General features: G+C 42.8%; 1 protein-coding gene and 1 long non-coding RNA gene across 2 annotated transcripts in view; one reads left to right on the forward strand and one right to left on the reverse strand.

Annotated features, from left to right (window-relative positions):
* The window catches only part of LOC138745772 (uncharacterized), a 29,068-nt gene extending 16,871 nt beyond the window's left edge, over positions 1 to 12,197 (forward strand). The window contains exon 3 of the long non-coding RNA XR_011346501.1: positions 12,056 to 12,197. This is a non-coding gene — a long non-coding RNA (uncharacterized lncRNA). The remainder of the gene's footprint in view (positions 1 to 12,055) is intronic.
* A 459-nt stretch (positions 12,198 to 12,656) lies between these two features.
* Positions 12,657 to 13,968, reverse strand: part of LOC138745209 (uncharacterized) — a 60,506-nt gene continuing 59,194 nt past the window's right edge. The window contains exon 2 of the mRNA XM_069902272.1: positions 12,657 to 13,848. Within this exon, the coding sequence (XP_069758373.1) occupies positions 12,657 to 13,766 (1,110 nt within the window). The 5' untranslated portion in view covers positions 13,767 to 13,848. The remainder of the gene's footprint in view (positions 13,849 to 13,968) is intronic.

Here is a 13,968-nt window from a genome sequence, read left to right on the forward strand (position 1 = left end):
TTCCTGCAAAGTATCGTGAAGTGCCGTCAATAAACCACCTTTCACCTTCTTTTAAAGGGACATCAGTTAGATCTTCCCTAATTTTGGTTTGTAGATCTATGACTTCTAAGAACTCATGTTCTAATTCATTTGTGGAATTGTCCAATTTTGGAGCAACGAGGAACGCTGCTGGGTTAAGGGTTTTAGTCGTGAGCAAGGTCAAATCATCCCTATCCATTAGGATAGTTTCATATTTTAAAATTCTAGGGTCCGTGAGCCATCTCCCAGCACGTTGTAAGAGAATATTGCGGACTGTGTGAGGGGTGTGAACTATCATAGGGGCGCCGAAAGTAATTTTCCGTCCTTCCTCAACTAAAACAGCAGTGGCTGCGATGGCTTGTACACATTCTGGCCAGCCACAACAAATGGGGTCTAAAATCTTTGATAGAAAAGCCACTGGTTGTCTATAGCCTGCCCTGTCCTGGGTTAATACTCCGGTGGCTACACCTCCTTTGGCATTAGTATATTAATCAAAAGGCTTATTTAAGTCGGGTAGTGCCAAGACTGGGGCACGCGTAAGGCTATGTTTAACGAAGTCAAAATCTTTAATCTCATCGTCTGTCCAGACTAGAGCTTTGGTTTCTATAATCGTGAGTTTATCGTAAAGAAATTTGACAAGGCTAGAATAATTTTCCATCCAGATTCTACAGAATCCCACTAAGCCAAGGAATTTCCTAAGTTCCTTGGCATTTTTAGGAGGGGGAATCTGCAGAATACCACGTATCCTCTCTGAACTTATTTTCCTAGTTCCCTGACTTACCAGATGACCTAAGTATTTAACTTCTGATTGAACAAATTGTAATTTGGATTCGCTCACCCTGAGACCTTTTTTTTCTAAAAAATTTAAAAGTGCAACAGTAAATTCTTTAGCCAATTCGTATGTTCTTCCAATAATTAACAAGTCGTCTACGTATTGTATTAGCTGACAATTGTCTCTCCGAGGAGCCTCATCTAGTATCTGTTCCAGGACCTGACCGAATAAATTTGGAGATTCTGTAAAGCCCTGAGGAAGAACAGTCCATCGGTAATGATTTTTACGTCCAGTAAAAGGGTTTTCCCATTCAAAGGCAAACATGTCTCTGCTTTCTGTTGCTAACGGACAGGTCCAGAAAGCATCTTTGAGGTCAATCACACTAAACCATTTACTATGGGGATCGATTCTACTCATGATCGTATAGGGATTAGGTACAACAGGGTGACGGGTGAGAATGATTTTGTTCAACTCCCTTAAGTCCTGTACTAATCGATAGGTACCGTCTGGTTTCTGGACAGGTAAAATCGGGGTATTAAAGGGTGACATACGAGGTTCGAGTATACCATCCTTAAGCAGCTGGTCAATTACGGGCTGCAGACCTTTGCGGCCAGCCATAGGAATTGGGTACTGTTTTCTTCTAATTGTTTGTTGCGAGTCTTTTAAAGTAACTTGGAGGGGAGGAATGTCTAAAACTCCTCTATTGCCTTTTTCTGCCCATACTCTTGGATTGATAAGTTCTCGATCTTCCACGCTTAAAATATAAAATTGAACCCTGATGCCTGATTCTAGTGGTCTGGTACCGATAGCCAATTGGTCCTGTAAGTCTCGTCCTAATAAGCATACTCCAGCCTGGGAAAGTAGTAGAAGATCCTCTACTATTACCTTATTTCCCATTTGGATTCTGACCTCTCTTAATACAGGGAATGTGAAGTCTCTTCCTCCCACCCCCGAAACTATCATTGTCCCTTCTATTTTAACCCCCTTTGGTTGGTGTAAAATACTAGATCGGGCTGCTCCAGAATCAACTAAAAATATCATGTTGTCACTGTGGGGTCCTATGCATAAATTAACTAATGGTTCTCCGTGCAGCCCCACAGTGTGTATTGACTGAGAACCGTGACCCCCCTATTCATAATCTGCTTCCATCAGGGCATAGGATCGTGTGTCCCTGGCTCGCAGTGGGCAATCCTTTTTAAAGTGTCCTTCCTTTTTACAATGGAAACAGACAAATGTTCCCGTTTCCCCAATCTCTACCTGGGTTTCTAAGGTGCCCCGGGAAGGGTCTTCGTCCCCGGAATCCTCCTCTACTCCTCCATCCACTGGGGTCCGCACTTCCCCACCCGTGGCTTCCCTCACCGCATACAGGAGCTGGCACACAGTCCCTATCCTTTTTATGTCGCTCATCTACTACCTCTCTGACTGCTTGGATTAATGTTTTTGCCTTCCCTATTTGCTTATCTTCAGACCTCTGGACAAATGCTTTCTGTGCAATATGTAGTAGCTGGGTAATTCCTTGCTCATGCCAATTTTCTGTTTTTTGTAATTTTCTTCTAATGTCTGGGGCTGAGTTGGTAACAAAACCAGTTTGTACCAATTGTTGCCCTGCTGGGGATTCTATGTCGAGACCCCCATATTGCTGTATTGCCGTGCGCAATCTATTCAGAAATGCGGAGGGGGTCTCGTCGGGACCTTGGGAAACCTCAAAGGCTTTCTTGAAATTCTGTCCCTTTGGGACAGATTCCTTGATTCCTCTTATCAAATTAACCCTATACTCTTCCATCAATACCCGACCGTAATTGGTATTTTTATCCCAATTAGGTCTTGCCAAGGGGAATTTAGTTTCTCCTGGTACCGCATCTAGTCCCCCTTGGTGATCCCTATCCCAGACTTTAATCCCTGCCTGGCGGATCATTCCACGCTCATCCAAAGTAAACAGGGTCCTAAAGATAGATGTTAACTCCTCCCAAGTATATAGATTTGGTCCAAAAAATTGGTCTAACTGTTCGGCACATCCCTGGGAATCTTCTATCAGGGAGGTGAGTTCTTTCTTAAAGTTACGCACTTCAGTACTGGTCAGGGGCACATTTACGAAACCGAGACCCTCTCCTACGGGAACTTCCCGCAGGGTTCGCATCCAGTTGGTTTCTGGCTTATTAGGTCTGGGTTCCTGCCCCCTGGGAGATGGATTGTGGGGCTCTGCCCTTTCTTCCTGAAGAGTCTCACACTGTTCTGAATTAAAGTTTCCTCTCTCTCCTGTCAACGGGGGTGGTAATCGAGTGCATTGTGAGCGAGTCATCATACCACTCCTGCTCTCTTCTCTCTTCCCTAGTGGTGGGGGAGGTGGGGAAGGTGCAGAAGGGTAGGTTATAGGAGGGGGAGGAAAGATAGGAGCCGGCATAGGAGGAACATAAGGTGGAGGGAGGGAATGTAGCACATCCCATCCTTGTGGTTCAGGGACAAAAGGTTCCTCATCTCTCTTGTCCCTGTACTCTTTTTCTTTCAAAATCAATTGATCACACGATCCCCTAAGCCAGCAGGCTGCATATTCCTTGCTCTCTAGGTTCTCTCCCTGGTTTTGATAGAGCCATATGTTCAAAGCTTGACACATCCAGTCATCCTCGGATCCGAGTTTTGGCCAGTACACGGAGCTCCCTTTTATCGGGTATTTAACCCAGTCCCTACAACAATACCTGACCATGGTCAGTTTGTCCTTTCCACGGGTCCTTCCCGTACCCCAGTCAGATAACATCAACCCAAGCGGGCTGTGTGTAGTTATCTGATCCTCACATCCTTTACCAGGACTCTCTTCCTTGCTACCCATATTTCCCATACTGATAGGCAAGTAAAATTCCTCTTACCGGGTTCCAGTAGCAAGGCTCTAGCGCGCTTCCTTAACGTTCTTCCATTGTTTGTTCTCAATGCCTCTTCTTGGATATCACTCGCTTCTTCCACTGACCAGCCACCCGTCGTCCGTGAGTCCAGCTGAATCAGCTGGGATGCACCTACTCTCGTCGTCGGGCACTCTGTCAGTGGAGGGAGTGTGATCCCGGACAAGACCCCATTTGTTAGAAATAGAAGTACCTTTAAAGAAATTGCTTGAGACAAATATTGAGAACAAAGAACATTTATTACAACAACAATGCAAAGTTGGGTGCTTCCCCTTACCCTGGGAATACACACATACACTGGGGCTCACCCAACTTTTATACAGTAAATTTCAGTATCAGAATACCCTCCCCCTTACATTCTTCTGCCCCCTGGATGGGTTTGGCAGAGGCAATCCTTCCTGCCTACGTGCAGTTTCAGTAGACTTGGAGGACCAGGGGGTATCCTGTCGGTGTCTTCTTATGCCATTATTCCCATTGTCCTTATTCACATCCTAGCCCTCGTCCCCATTCACACCTTCCCGACTCTCAGGGCTTCAGTCCCTTCATCTGCAGGGTTCGTTAATCTTGTCTAGGGTTTACTAGTTAAATATGCATACTTGAAAAATCTGTTGTATGGCTTACTAATTATAGATGTATAACTTGCTAATACTGACTAAGGTCTTCTAATTATTTATGCAAGCCTTGCTAATTCTATCTGGGGCTTGGCGACCCTTATCTCGTTCAGACTAACTCTACTTCTATTCTCAGTTGTCTGTCCTTCTCTCCTTCATTCAGTGAACTTGCTGGTGTAGGAGATTCTTATCTTACTCAGACAGTGTCAGCTTCCTGCCTTCTAATATCCATGTCTCATGTTGTTTGCACTGGCTTCATTCATTTACTTATGTATCAATTTTATTTTCTTCATTTCTTCATGTTCATATTGCAATGTCAGTTTTTCTCATCTCTCACAGTCCCTTGTAGTCAGAATCAGGGGAATATATAATGGGGAATAAGGAAATGGCAGACCAATTAAATTCTTACTTTAGTTCTGTTTTCACAAGAGAGGATACAAATAACCTCCCAAGGATGTTGGGAAACATAGAGACTAGTGAAAGGGAGGAGGTGAAAGAAATCAGTATCTCTAAGGACATGGTCTTGGGGAAATTGAAGGGATTGAACGCCGATAAATCCCAAGGGCCTGATAATCTACATCCTAGTGTACTTAAGGAAGTGGACATTCTGAATTATTTTCCAGAACTCAATAGACTCAGGATCAGTGCCCATGGATTGGAGGGTAGCTAATGTTACCCCACTATTTAAAAAGGGGGGTAGAGAAAAAGCAGGGAATTATAGGCCGGTGAGGCTTACATCAGTAGTGGGCAAAATGATGGAATCCATTATTAAGGATGTAATAGCAGAGCCTATGACTAGCAGAGAAGGGATCGGACAGAGTCAACATGGATTTACAAAAGGAAAATCGTGCTTGACAAATCTATTGGAATTCTTTGAGATGGTGACAGGTAATATAGATGGGGGAGAGCCAGTGGATGTGGTGTACCTGGACTTCCAAAAGGCCTTCGATAAGGTCCCACATAAATGTCTGGCATGCAAAATCAAGGCTCATGGGATTAGGGGCAAGGTATTGATGTGGATTGAGAACTGGCTGGCAGATAGAAGACAGAGAGTTGGGATAAATGGCTCGTTTTCTGAGTGGCAGGCGGTGACCAGTGGGGTGCCACAGGGATCTGTATTGGGACCCCAACTGTTCACAATTTACTTTAATGATCTAGATGAGGGGATTGGATGTAATATCTCCAAATTTGCAGACGACACTAAGCTAGTGTGCACTGAAGAGGGGGTCAGGAAGCTCCAGTGTGATTTGGATAAATTGGGGGACTGGGCAGATACATGGCAAATGCACTACAATGTGGATAAATGTGAGGTTATCCACTTTGGTAATACAAACCAGAGGGCAGATTACTATTTGAATGGCAATAGATTGGGAGATGGGGAAGTGCAGAGAGACCTAGGGGGTTCTTGAGCACCAGTCACTGAAGGTGAGCATGCAGGTACAGCAGGCGGTTAAAAAGGCAAATGGTATGTTGGCCTTCATATCAAGAGGGTTTGAGTATAGGAATAAGGATATCTCACTGCAGCTGTACAGAGCCTTGGTGAGACAACACCTGGAGTATTGTGTGCAGTTTTGGTCACCTTATCTGAGGAAGAATGTTCTTGCAATGGAGGGAGTGCAGAGGCGATTCACCAGGCTGATACCTGGAATGGCAGGAATGACTTATGAGGAAAGATTGCGCAAATTGGGATTGAACTCGCTGGAGTTGAGAAGATTGAGAGGGGATCTCATAGAGACATATAAAATTCTGGCAGGACTGGACAGAATGGATGCGGAAGGGATGTTTCAAATGGTGGGGGAGTCCAGAACCCGGGGCCATGGTTCGAGGATAATAGGCAAACCATTTATGACTGAGATGAGGAGGAATTTATTTACCAAGAGGGTGGTGAATCTGTGGAATTCATTGCCACAGAGGGCAGTAGAGGCAGGTTCATTGAATATATTTAAGAGGGAATTAGATATATTTCTTCAGTATAAGGGAATTAGGGGTTACGGAGAGAAGGCGGGGACGGGGTACTGCACTTTAAGATCAGCCATGATCTCTTTGAATGGCGGAGCGGGCTCGAAGGGTTGAATGACCCACTCCTGCTCCTATCTTCTATGTATCTATGTAAGCTATATGGGGAAAACACCACTGTCAAGTCTTCTGCCTTAAAGGAGTAATTATATTCAAATGGGCAGTAGATCAAGAGATGGAAACAGTGAAATCAGACAGAGGTGAGTGGCTGCTTAAATTAGAAACATTCGTGTTCATGCTATAGAGTTTAAGGCTACCCAGGAGGAATATAATGTGTTTTCTTTAAGATTGTTTGCCCTCATCCTGGCGAAGGATGGGGCCAACAGACATGTTGCTGGAAGGGTTCGAGAATTGATATGGTAGGTCACAGGAAGCTCAAGTTTAGATCCACGGAGCACATGTATTTAGCAAAATGGCCACCCAGTCTGTATTTGGTCTTGCTGATATTGAGGTCAACTGAGTCTACCAAATGTATTAGATTAGGTTGGATTGGATGCATGTGAAACACTGCCTCACCTGGAAGGCCTGATTGTGGCCTTGGATGGAGGTGAGAGGAGATGTAGGGACAAGTTTGGCAATTTCTGCAGTTCCAATGGGGAGTGCATCAGGTGGTGGTGGGTGGAGAGGGAAGTGCCTTCGAGGGAGTCACAGAAAGACGTGCACCTATGAAAAAAGGATATGAGTGGAGCGGGTTAGATGTAGCAGGTTAGAGGATGGTGCTGAAGTTGGAAGTGTCCAAGGATAACGTGTCAGATGTGGCAGCTGATGGGTGGTAAGTGAGAAATCTGCGGGATTCTGTCCGTGTTTTGTCGGAAAGGAGATGGGGTAAAGGCAGAAAGATAATTGGAGATATGGTTGCAAGCTTTATCAATGACTGTATGGGGGAATCGGCAATTATTGAAGAAATAAGACATTTTGGGTATCCAGGTATGAAGACCTAAACTTGGGGTTGTTACAGGCCCAGAGGACCCCAAAACCTTGCAGCAATAGAAAATCACCAAGACAAACGGATACTTCAACAAATGTCTTTTTAATTTCCTTGAAACAAAAAAACAGGATCAAACTTTAAACTATCACTATTAATGTAACTGCCTAACATTAACCCTTTATAATTCTAAGCACAGGTGTATTTAATGTGTATAAAGTTCTTTGACACTCTTACAAGTTCACCGGTATCTATCAATTCTTATACTGTGCACAGAATTCAACATTTATGACTTTTCACCAAGCTCTGGTGCTTAAAAGTAAATGTTTACCCTCCACGAAGGCTCTTGTTGGTTTCAGAGAGGGATTTCTTGCTCATTGGACACACAAAAACTGATTCCCTTTGATCAGCCACTTTGGTGTCTTGCCAAAGAAACTTTCACCATCAGAGTTTTCCAAATGATAACCTCCTCTGCAGGTCACCATTGAGTTGCTTTTGTTTCACTTATTTCAGGTGAAACACCATTTCTAGCCAGCCATTTTCTCTTGTATGTAGAACAAGGTTTTTCAACAGGCTGAACTGAGAACTCACAAACCGTCTTCAAAATGGGGTTTCAACAATATGCCAGCTTGCCATCTCTCTCTCTTTTAGCAAAAAGCCTATTTGGTGTCTCCTCTCTGCTTGCAAAAGCACATGACCTTCTTAGAACAGTTAACTTCTGAGTCCAATAATATGTTGTTTTAAAAACAATATTCCATTTTGCACCTGCTTTTGAAATTATTTAGCTAGACAGTCTTTGCAAAGGCTCTCGGCGGCTCTTGGCGCCTGCATGACTCACTCTCGGCAAAGCTCTTGCATTTTAAGTAAGAGCTGTTTTGCAAAGTGTTTGTATTTGTTTGTGACCTATACAACTCCTACAATCTATCCTTCAAAAACATCTCTATATACAATGTAAAATATATAATCTGTCACAGGACAGATGCAGCAGAGGAGTTGTGATAAAATTAATGGTGTCCTTGCAAAAAAATAAGTGGGAAGAGGTATAATCCAGGTAGCTCTGGTGAGTGGAGTTTATAATAGTTTGAAACTTGAACCTCTCTCTCTATTTCAGGAGACAATTTACTGTCATGTATTTAAAATGTGTCATATCACACAAAATTGCTTTTTTCTTGCTGAAAGACAGACAGATTCGCCATTGGCAGAAATTGGCTGAAATGCCTCTTGCAGCCAGAGAAGGAAGGAAAAGAGAGTCATTCTCCCCCACCCCCACCATCCCGAATCCTGGGTCAAGTCATTGAGGGTCTGTGGATTCTCTTTCAGTGCTCACAGACCAATCCAAGCCATTGGTAATGCGAGCTCCAGTTTTGAACCTCTGACACGATTAGGAATCCTTCAGCACCCACTCATATCCCAGGTCTGACACCCTTTTAGCCAGTTTTCAACCAGTCTCTAGGAATCCACGGCCTGGTGTGAGTTCCTTGACTGCTTTATCCGGAAGCCCACAGCCTGCGTGGGTTCCTCTCCTCAAGTCACCAACAGCCTGTCACCTGTGTGGGTCCTTCAGCTGCAGAACCCCTCACTGGTCTGCTTCCATTGTCACTGACCTGTGGATTGAATCCTCTGCTTCCAAGATGTTGATGGGGTTTGGTCTTCTTGTTTTCTGGTGCCCTGCGCTAGTCCTGCGCTTCCCTAGAGTTCGCGGTGCCGAGGAAATTTAACACATCTAAATTAAAATTTTACAACTTAGAGGAGAATCTCCCATGTCTAGAGGGATGGAAAGGGCATTATTACAAATTGAAGCCTAATATTTGAATATTAATGTGCCAAATTTGGAAAAGCATAGAGTATATATTTCTCAAGCTATATGTAATTTTTTCCAGAAGAATACAACTTTGAATGTTTGCATGTCATCTTGGCATCCCTAAAAATATATCTGATTTCCAACTAATGAAATACATTTCCTCATCACCACTAAGGCTAATTTAACAAATTTCAATTGATATATTAATAGTTTTAATTTGGGCCTTGTTCATTCAATATTTCCTAATAAAAATAAAGTTTGATTTTGCGGAAAAACATCTCCTGTCACTTGTTTCAAAAAATTTATAATTCTCCCTAAAAAGATCTTACATTAGGACAAAGATAAGTTGAATGCAAGAAAGTTGCTACATCTTCACCACACTTAAAACAATGATCTGATAATTCTGATTTTATTCTAATCAATTTCTCTAGTGTAAGAAGTAACTGTAGAAGAAAAACTAGTTGTAAATTCCTTCCTCACTGCTGTAGTGTGGAACTCTGGTCAATAATTCCAGACTGCTGAGTTGAAGTGAATTAATACAACTCCCCTGGATCACGTGATCCCTATTGCCAAATCAGCTTCCTGCAGTGCTTTTCATATCCAACTGCGTGAGTCACCTGATTCTAGGTGTAGCTTTCAGATAAAATCCTTGCTGACATCTGGTACATGACTGATGTAAAAACAATTATACTGAACTAATTTATATCATACATTACTACAACATTCAAATCCATTTCCCACATTTGTCTAGACTTATGAACTCCTCATTTAAAAATTCCTACTAGCAATAAAGAATACATTATCGAAGTAAACATTTTAACAATTCCTCTTTATAAGGAATTTCTATTTCAGTACAACATGGTTGGTCCTAACTTATCCTTCAAATATTTCCTTAGTTGGAAAGAGCAAAAAAGATTGCAATGAGTTATACGATATTTATTTCTCAGTTGCTCAAATGACATTATTTTACCGCTTTCATCACAATCTTCAACATTTATAATCCCCTTACGAAACCAGCTATTCAGAAATTGATGATCCTTCGAAAAAGAGATGAGGATTTGTATATCCACTTACACCAATTTCATAATTTATTTTATTCCATATATTAATCAAATGTTTAAACAATGGTTTATCTTTATCACCAACCATTAATTTCAATTCCCACTTGGATATAAATTCTTCTGCTTTTCCTCTGTCCTATTTTATTTGATTCAAATTTAACCCATGGCAATTTTTTCCCTTTCAAAAAAAGAAGCAAGAAATCTCATTTGAGCTGTTCGATACTAATTTTCAAAATGAGGAAGATGTAGTCCTGTCAATGTAGAATTTGCATTGAGAGAAACGCAGCTGTCTTTAGTTATCTTATTGAATTGGCTAAAATGGCATAACATGAGAGCAAATAGCCTGGAGGAGTGTGGGTCACGTGTAGCATGCGATTCAATCGGAAATGGGTTCACATGACATAAACACATGATGCAGACTGTTTTCTAAGAATGGAAAACAAGAGGAAGGTTGTCTAGGTCTCCAGCAGGATATAGATCACAAGATAAAGGAGTAGAAGTACGCCCTTTGAGTCTATTCCACTATTCTTGCACTCAGCCCCACTGCCCAGCTCTCTCCCCATTACCCTTGATTCCTTGACTAATCAAATACCTGTCAATCTCTGCCTGAAATACGTCCAATGACCTCAATTCCACAGATTCACGATCCACTGACAAAATAATTTGTTCCACATTTGTTTTAAATTGACACCCTTTTATCCTGAAATTATGCTCTCCTGTCCTAGAATCCCCTACCATGGGAAACATCTTTGCCATATGTACTCTGTCCAGGCCTTCCATTATTTGAAATGCCTCTGAGGACCCCCTTATCCTTCTGTACTCCAACTAGTACAGTCGAAGAGTCGACAATTGCTCCTCATACACTAACCATTTCATTCCTGATATCATTCCAGTAAATCATCTCTGACCTTCTCCAACACCAGCACATCTTTTCTCAAATACGGCACCCAAAACTCTAATTCTGATTGAATGGAAAGGGAATTGTCCAACGACACAAACACAACAGTGAAATGATATTATGTCTTGTTGATATTTACCAAAAATTATTGAAGAGTCAAATAATAACTTTCAAAAGATGCCGGGGCCCAATTATGAACAAATATCACAACCTAAAGAATTCGGGTTGTTCTGAAGCTTGGTGCTTTGTTACGAGACCAGAGGATCCCAAAACACAGCAGCAATAGATATTCATCAAGACAAATGGTTGCTTAAATAAAAGTTGATTTTAATTATTTTTAAACATGAAAACAGAATTACTCTTTAACTTATCACCATTTTACTAACTTACTTTACCTAACTTACCCCCCCCTTCTAATTCTAAGTGCACGTGTGTGTAATGTGTGTGTAAGTTCAGAAAAGTTCCTTGATTCACAGTCCAATCTCACTTCTCATTCCGCCAAGTCCACTGTTTGCAGGCCATTCTTATACTGTGCACAGAATTGAACATATCAAAAGCTCACCAGACTTTGGTGCACAAAAGGTGAATGTTTACCACTCGGGAAGGTTCTTGTTGGTTTTCAGATAGAGGTGTGTTGTTCACGGAAGCATTAGTGTTTATTTGTGCTCAACAAATCATCATCTGAAAACCGTTATATCATCAGAAAATCTCTGATAGCTTTAGCATCGAGCAGAGCTGAGCTAGGACTTTACAGGTATTCAAGGGAGTGTGTGGGCAGGGTTTGTTCTGGACCAACAATCTCACCAAATGACTTTGCTTGAAATCAAGATTCAAACCATTTTGAGGAATACAACAGGAATTGTTCAACAAGAGCCTGGTGTTCCCAGAGGAGTTTTCTTTCAATAGTGGAAATTATTTTTTTTAAAAAGCCCGTTAATCTTCCTGATGCAGATTATTGTATTTAACTTTCAGGTTGCTATCTGTTGAAACTGCAAGTCACAGCGTCATTTTTGTTTTTGAAAATGCAGATGTGAAAACTTTGGTCTCCTTGGTTTGCTTAAGTTTACAGAGGAGACGTTGGGTCAAGCTGAGAAGACAGAGGCTGGATGCCCATTTGGGGAATTGGCTGAGCAAAGCAGAAAGCACAAAACATGGGACTGAAAAAATAATGAAGGAGACTGAAGTGCCGTTGAACCAAACCCAGGTAAAGAATTTAATTTTGTGCAGCGTACTTTAGTAACCAAACAATTTGGGCTTTTAGTGGTGACCTATTTAAATTAACAAAATCTGACTAGAATTGAAGTTTATGGAATGTTTGGAAGTTACCACAAAAAAATGGAGCATATAAATTAGATATAGTAATTAAGATAAATGAACAATACAATGAGCTTGGTGTCACAATATCTGCCTCACTACCATACATCACCATTAAACCTTCTCCCCAATATAGTTACAGCCAATCGCTGTAACTATATACACTATATACATTCGTGATAGATCTGTACCATCACAATGTCAAAGTATATGCCAAAATTTATTGTACATCACTGTTAAACCTTCTCACTACAGTGAATCCAGCATAAGCATATCTGTCTAAGTTAACCGTACATCACCTTCAACATTCTTCCCTCTCTGAACCTGGGGTCACAGTATCTAACAGAGTTTATCGTACAACACTGATAAACCTTATTACCCCTGTGAACCTGAGGTCACAGTATATTCCACAGTGGTAGCGTTGGCCGCGGCCGGTCCCCAGTCGGTCGTGGTGGCCACATCGGCAGCGGCGTCGGCAGCGGCAGACGGGAAGCAGGCAGCAGCAGCGGTAGCGTCGGCCCCGGGGGTGTCTGTGGCGACAGCAGCAGCAGCGGTTGCCACAGTCGGGACCGTGGCTGGGTCGAGTGTTCCGCACGGGGGCGAGAGGCGGGCCAACACCATGGTTGCGAGGGTGGGCTGCCCCTTCCGGGTTTGGCATTTCCGTGACGTTAGGTGTTGCCGTGCAGGGAACCCTCGCTCTCATTGGACGAGAGCTCTGGGGAAGAAGAGTTTGAATGGGATAGTGGTGGTTGGGCTTCACACGAGGCACTGTGTTTGCTGGCGGCCATTTTAGACCTCCAGACTGCAGCAAAGTGGCCCTTTTTAAGGCACTTCTGGGACCTGGCTTTTCTTGTTGGGGACTGGGACCTGCTGTGCTTGTCCCTCCCGCAGAAATAACATTTTGGGTTCGCAGGGGGCAGTGTAGCAGCAGCCGATAGGCCATCAGTATCTCGGGGGGTGGTAGGTAGAAGGGCACTCTACCGACATCAGAACGTGTGGTCCAGTCCCTAGAGAGCTCATTGGGTGTTAAGGCTGCATCCTCCATTGTGATCGAAATCCAGACCATGTCCTCTAGTTTTTCTACCCCTTGTTCGAGCAAGCACAGCCTCACTTTGTTCGATCGGAGCCCGGCCACATAGGCATCCCGGACAAGGTCGCTAGTGATCTCGGCAGCAGTTTTGTCCACACAGTTACAGTCCTTGCCCAATCCCTTTAATACTTGTAAATATGCCCTGCTGGACTCGCTGGGCTGTTGCTTCCTCGACGCAAGCATGAGCCGGGCATGAACTCTGTTCACCGGTTGATCATACAGTTCTTTCAGTACCTTTATGGCTGTGGTGTAAGTGGTCTCATCCTGGATGTTCTCGTAGACTCTCAAGGACACCATAGACAGCAATGATGTTAGACGCTGGTTATCCTCCTCCACCCGAATGAATCTCAGGAAGTTTTCAAAGTTCATTAGCCAGAACTTAAAGGCTTTGAAGGCTGTACCTGACTGTGGGTCGATGTCAAGTTCTTCTTGCCGAGTCAAACGCTCTATCCTGTTCAAAAAAAAATATTTTTTCTTTTTGCTAATAAAATTGTAGAGCTCGTCAAAAGAATCAAAGACTTGTTGATACAAACCAAGGCTTTTATTAGCAAAAGGCAGGAGCTCTTCACAG

The sequence above is a fragment of the Narcine bancroftii genome, chromosome 11 (genome assembly GCF_036971445.1).
Source record: "Narcine bancroftii isolate sNarBan1 chromosome 11, sNarBan1.hap1, whole genome shotgun sequence".
Classification (NCBI taxonomy): domain Eukaryota; kingdom Metazoa; phylum Chordata; class Chondrichthyes; order Torpediniformes; family Narcinidae; genus Narcine; species Narcine bancroftii.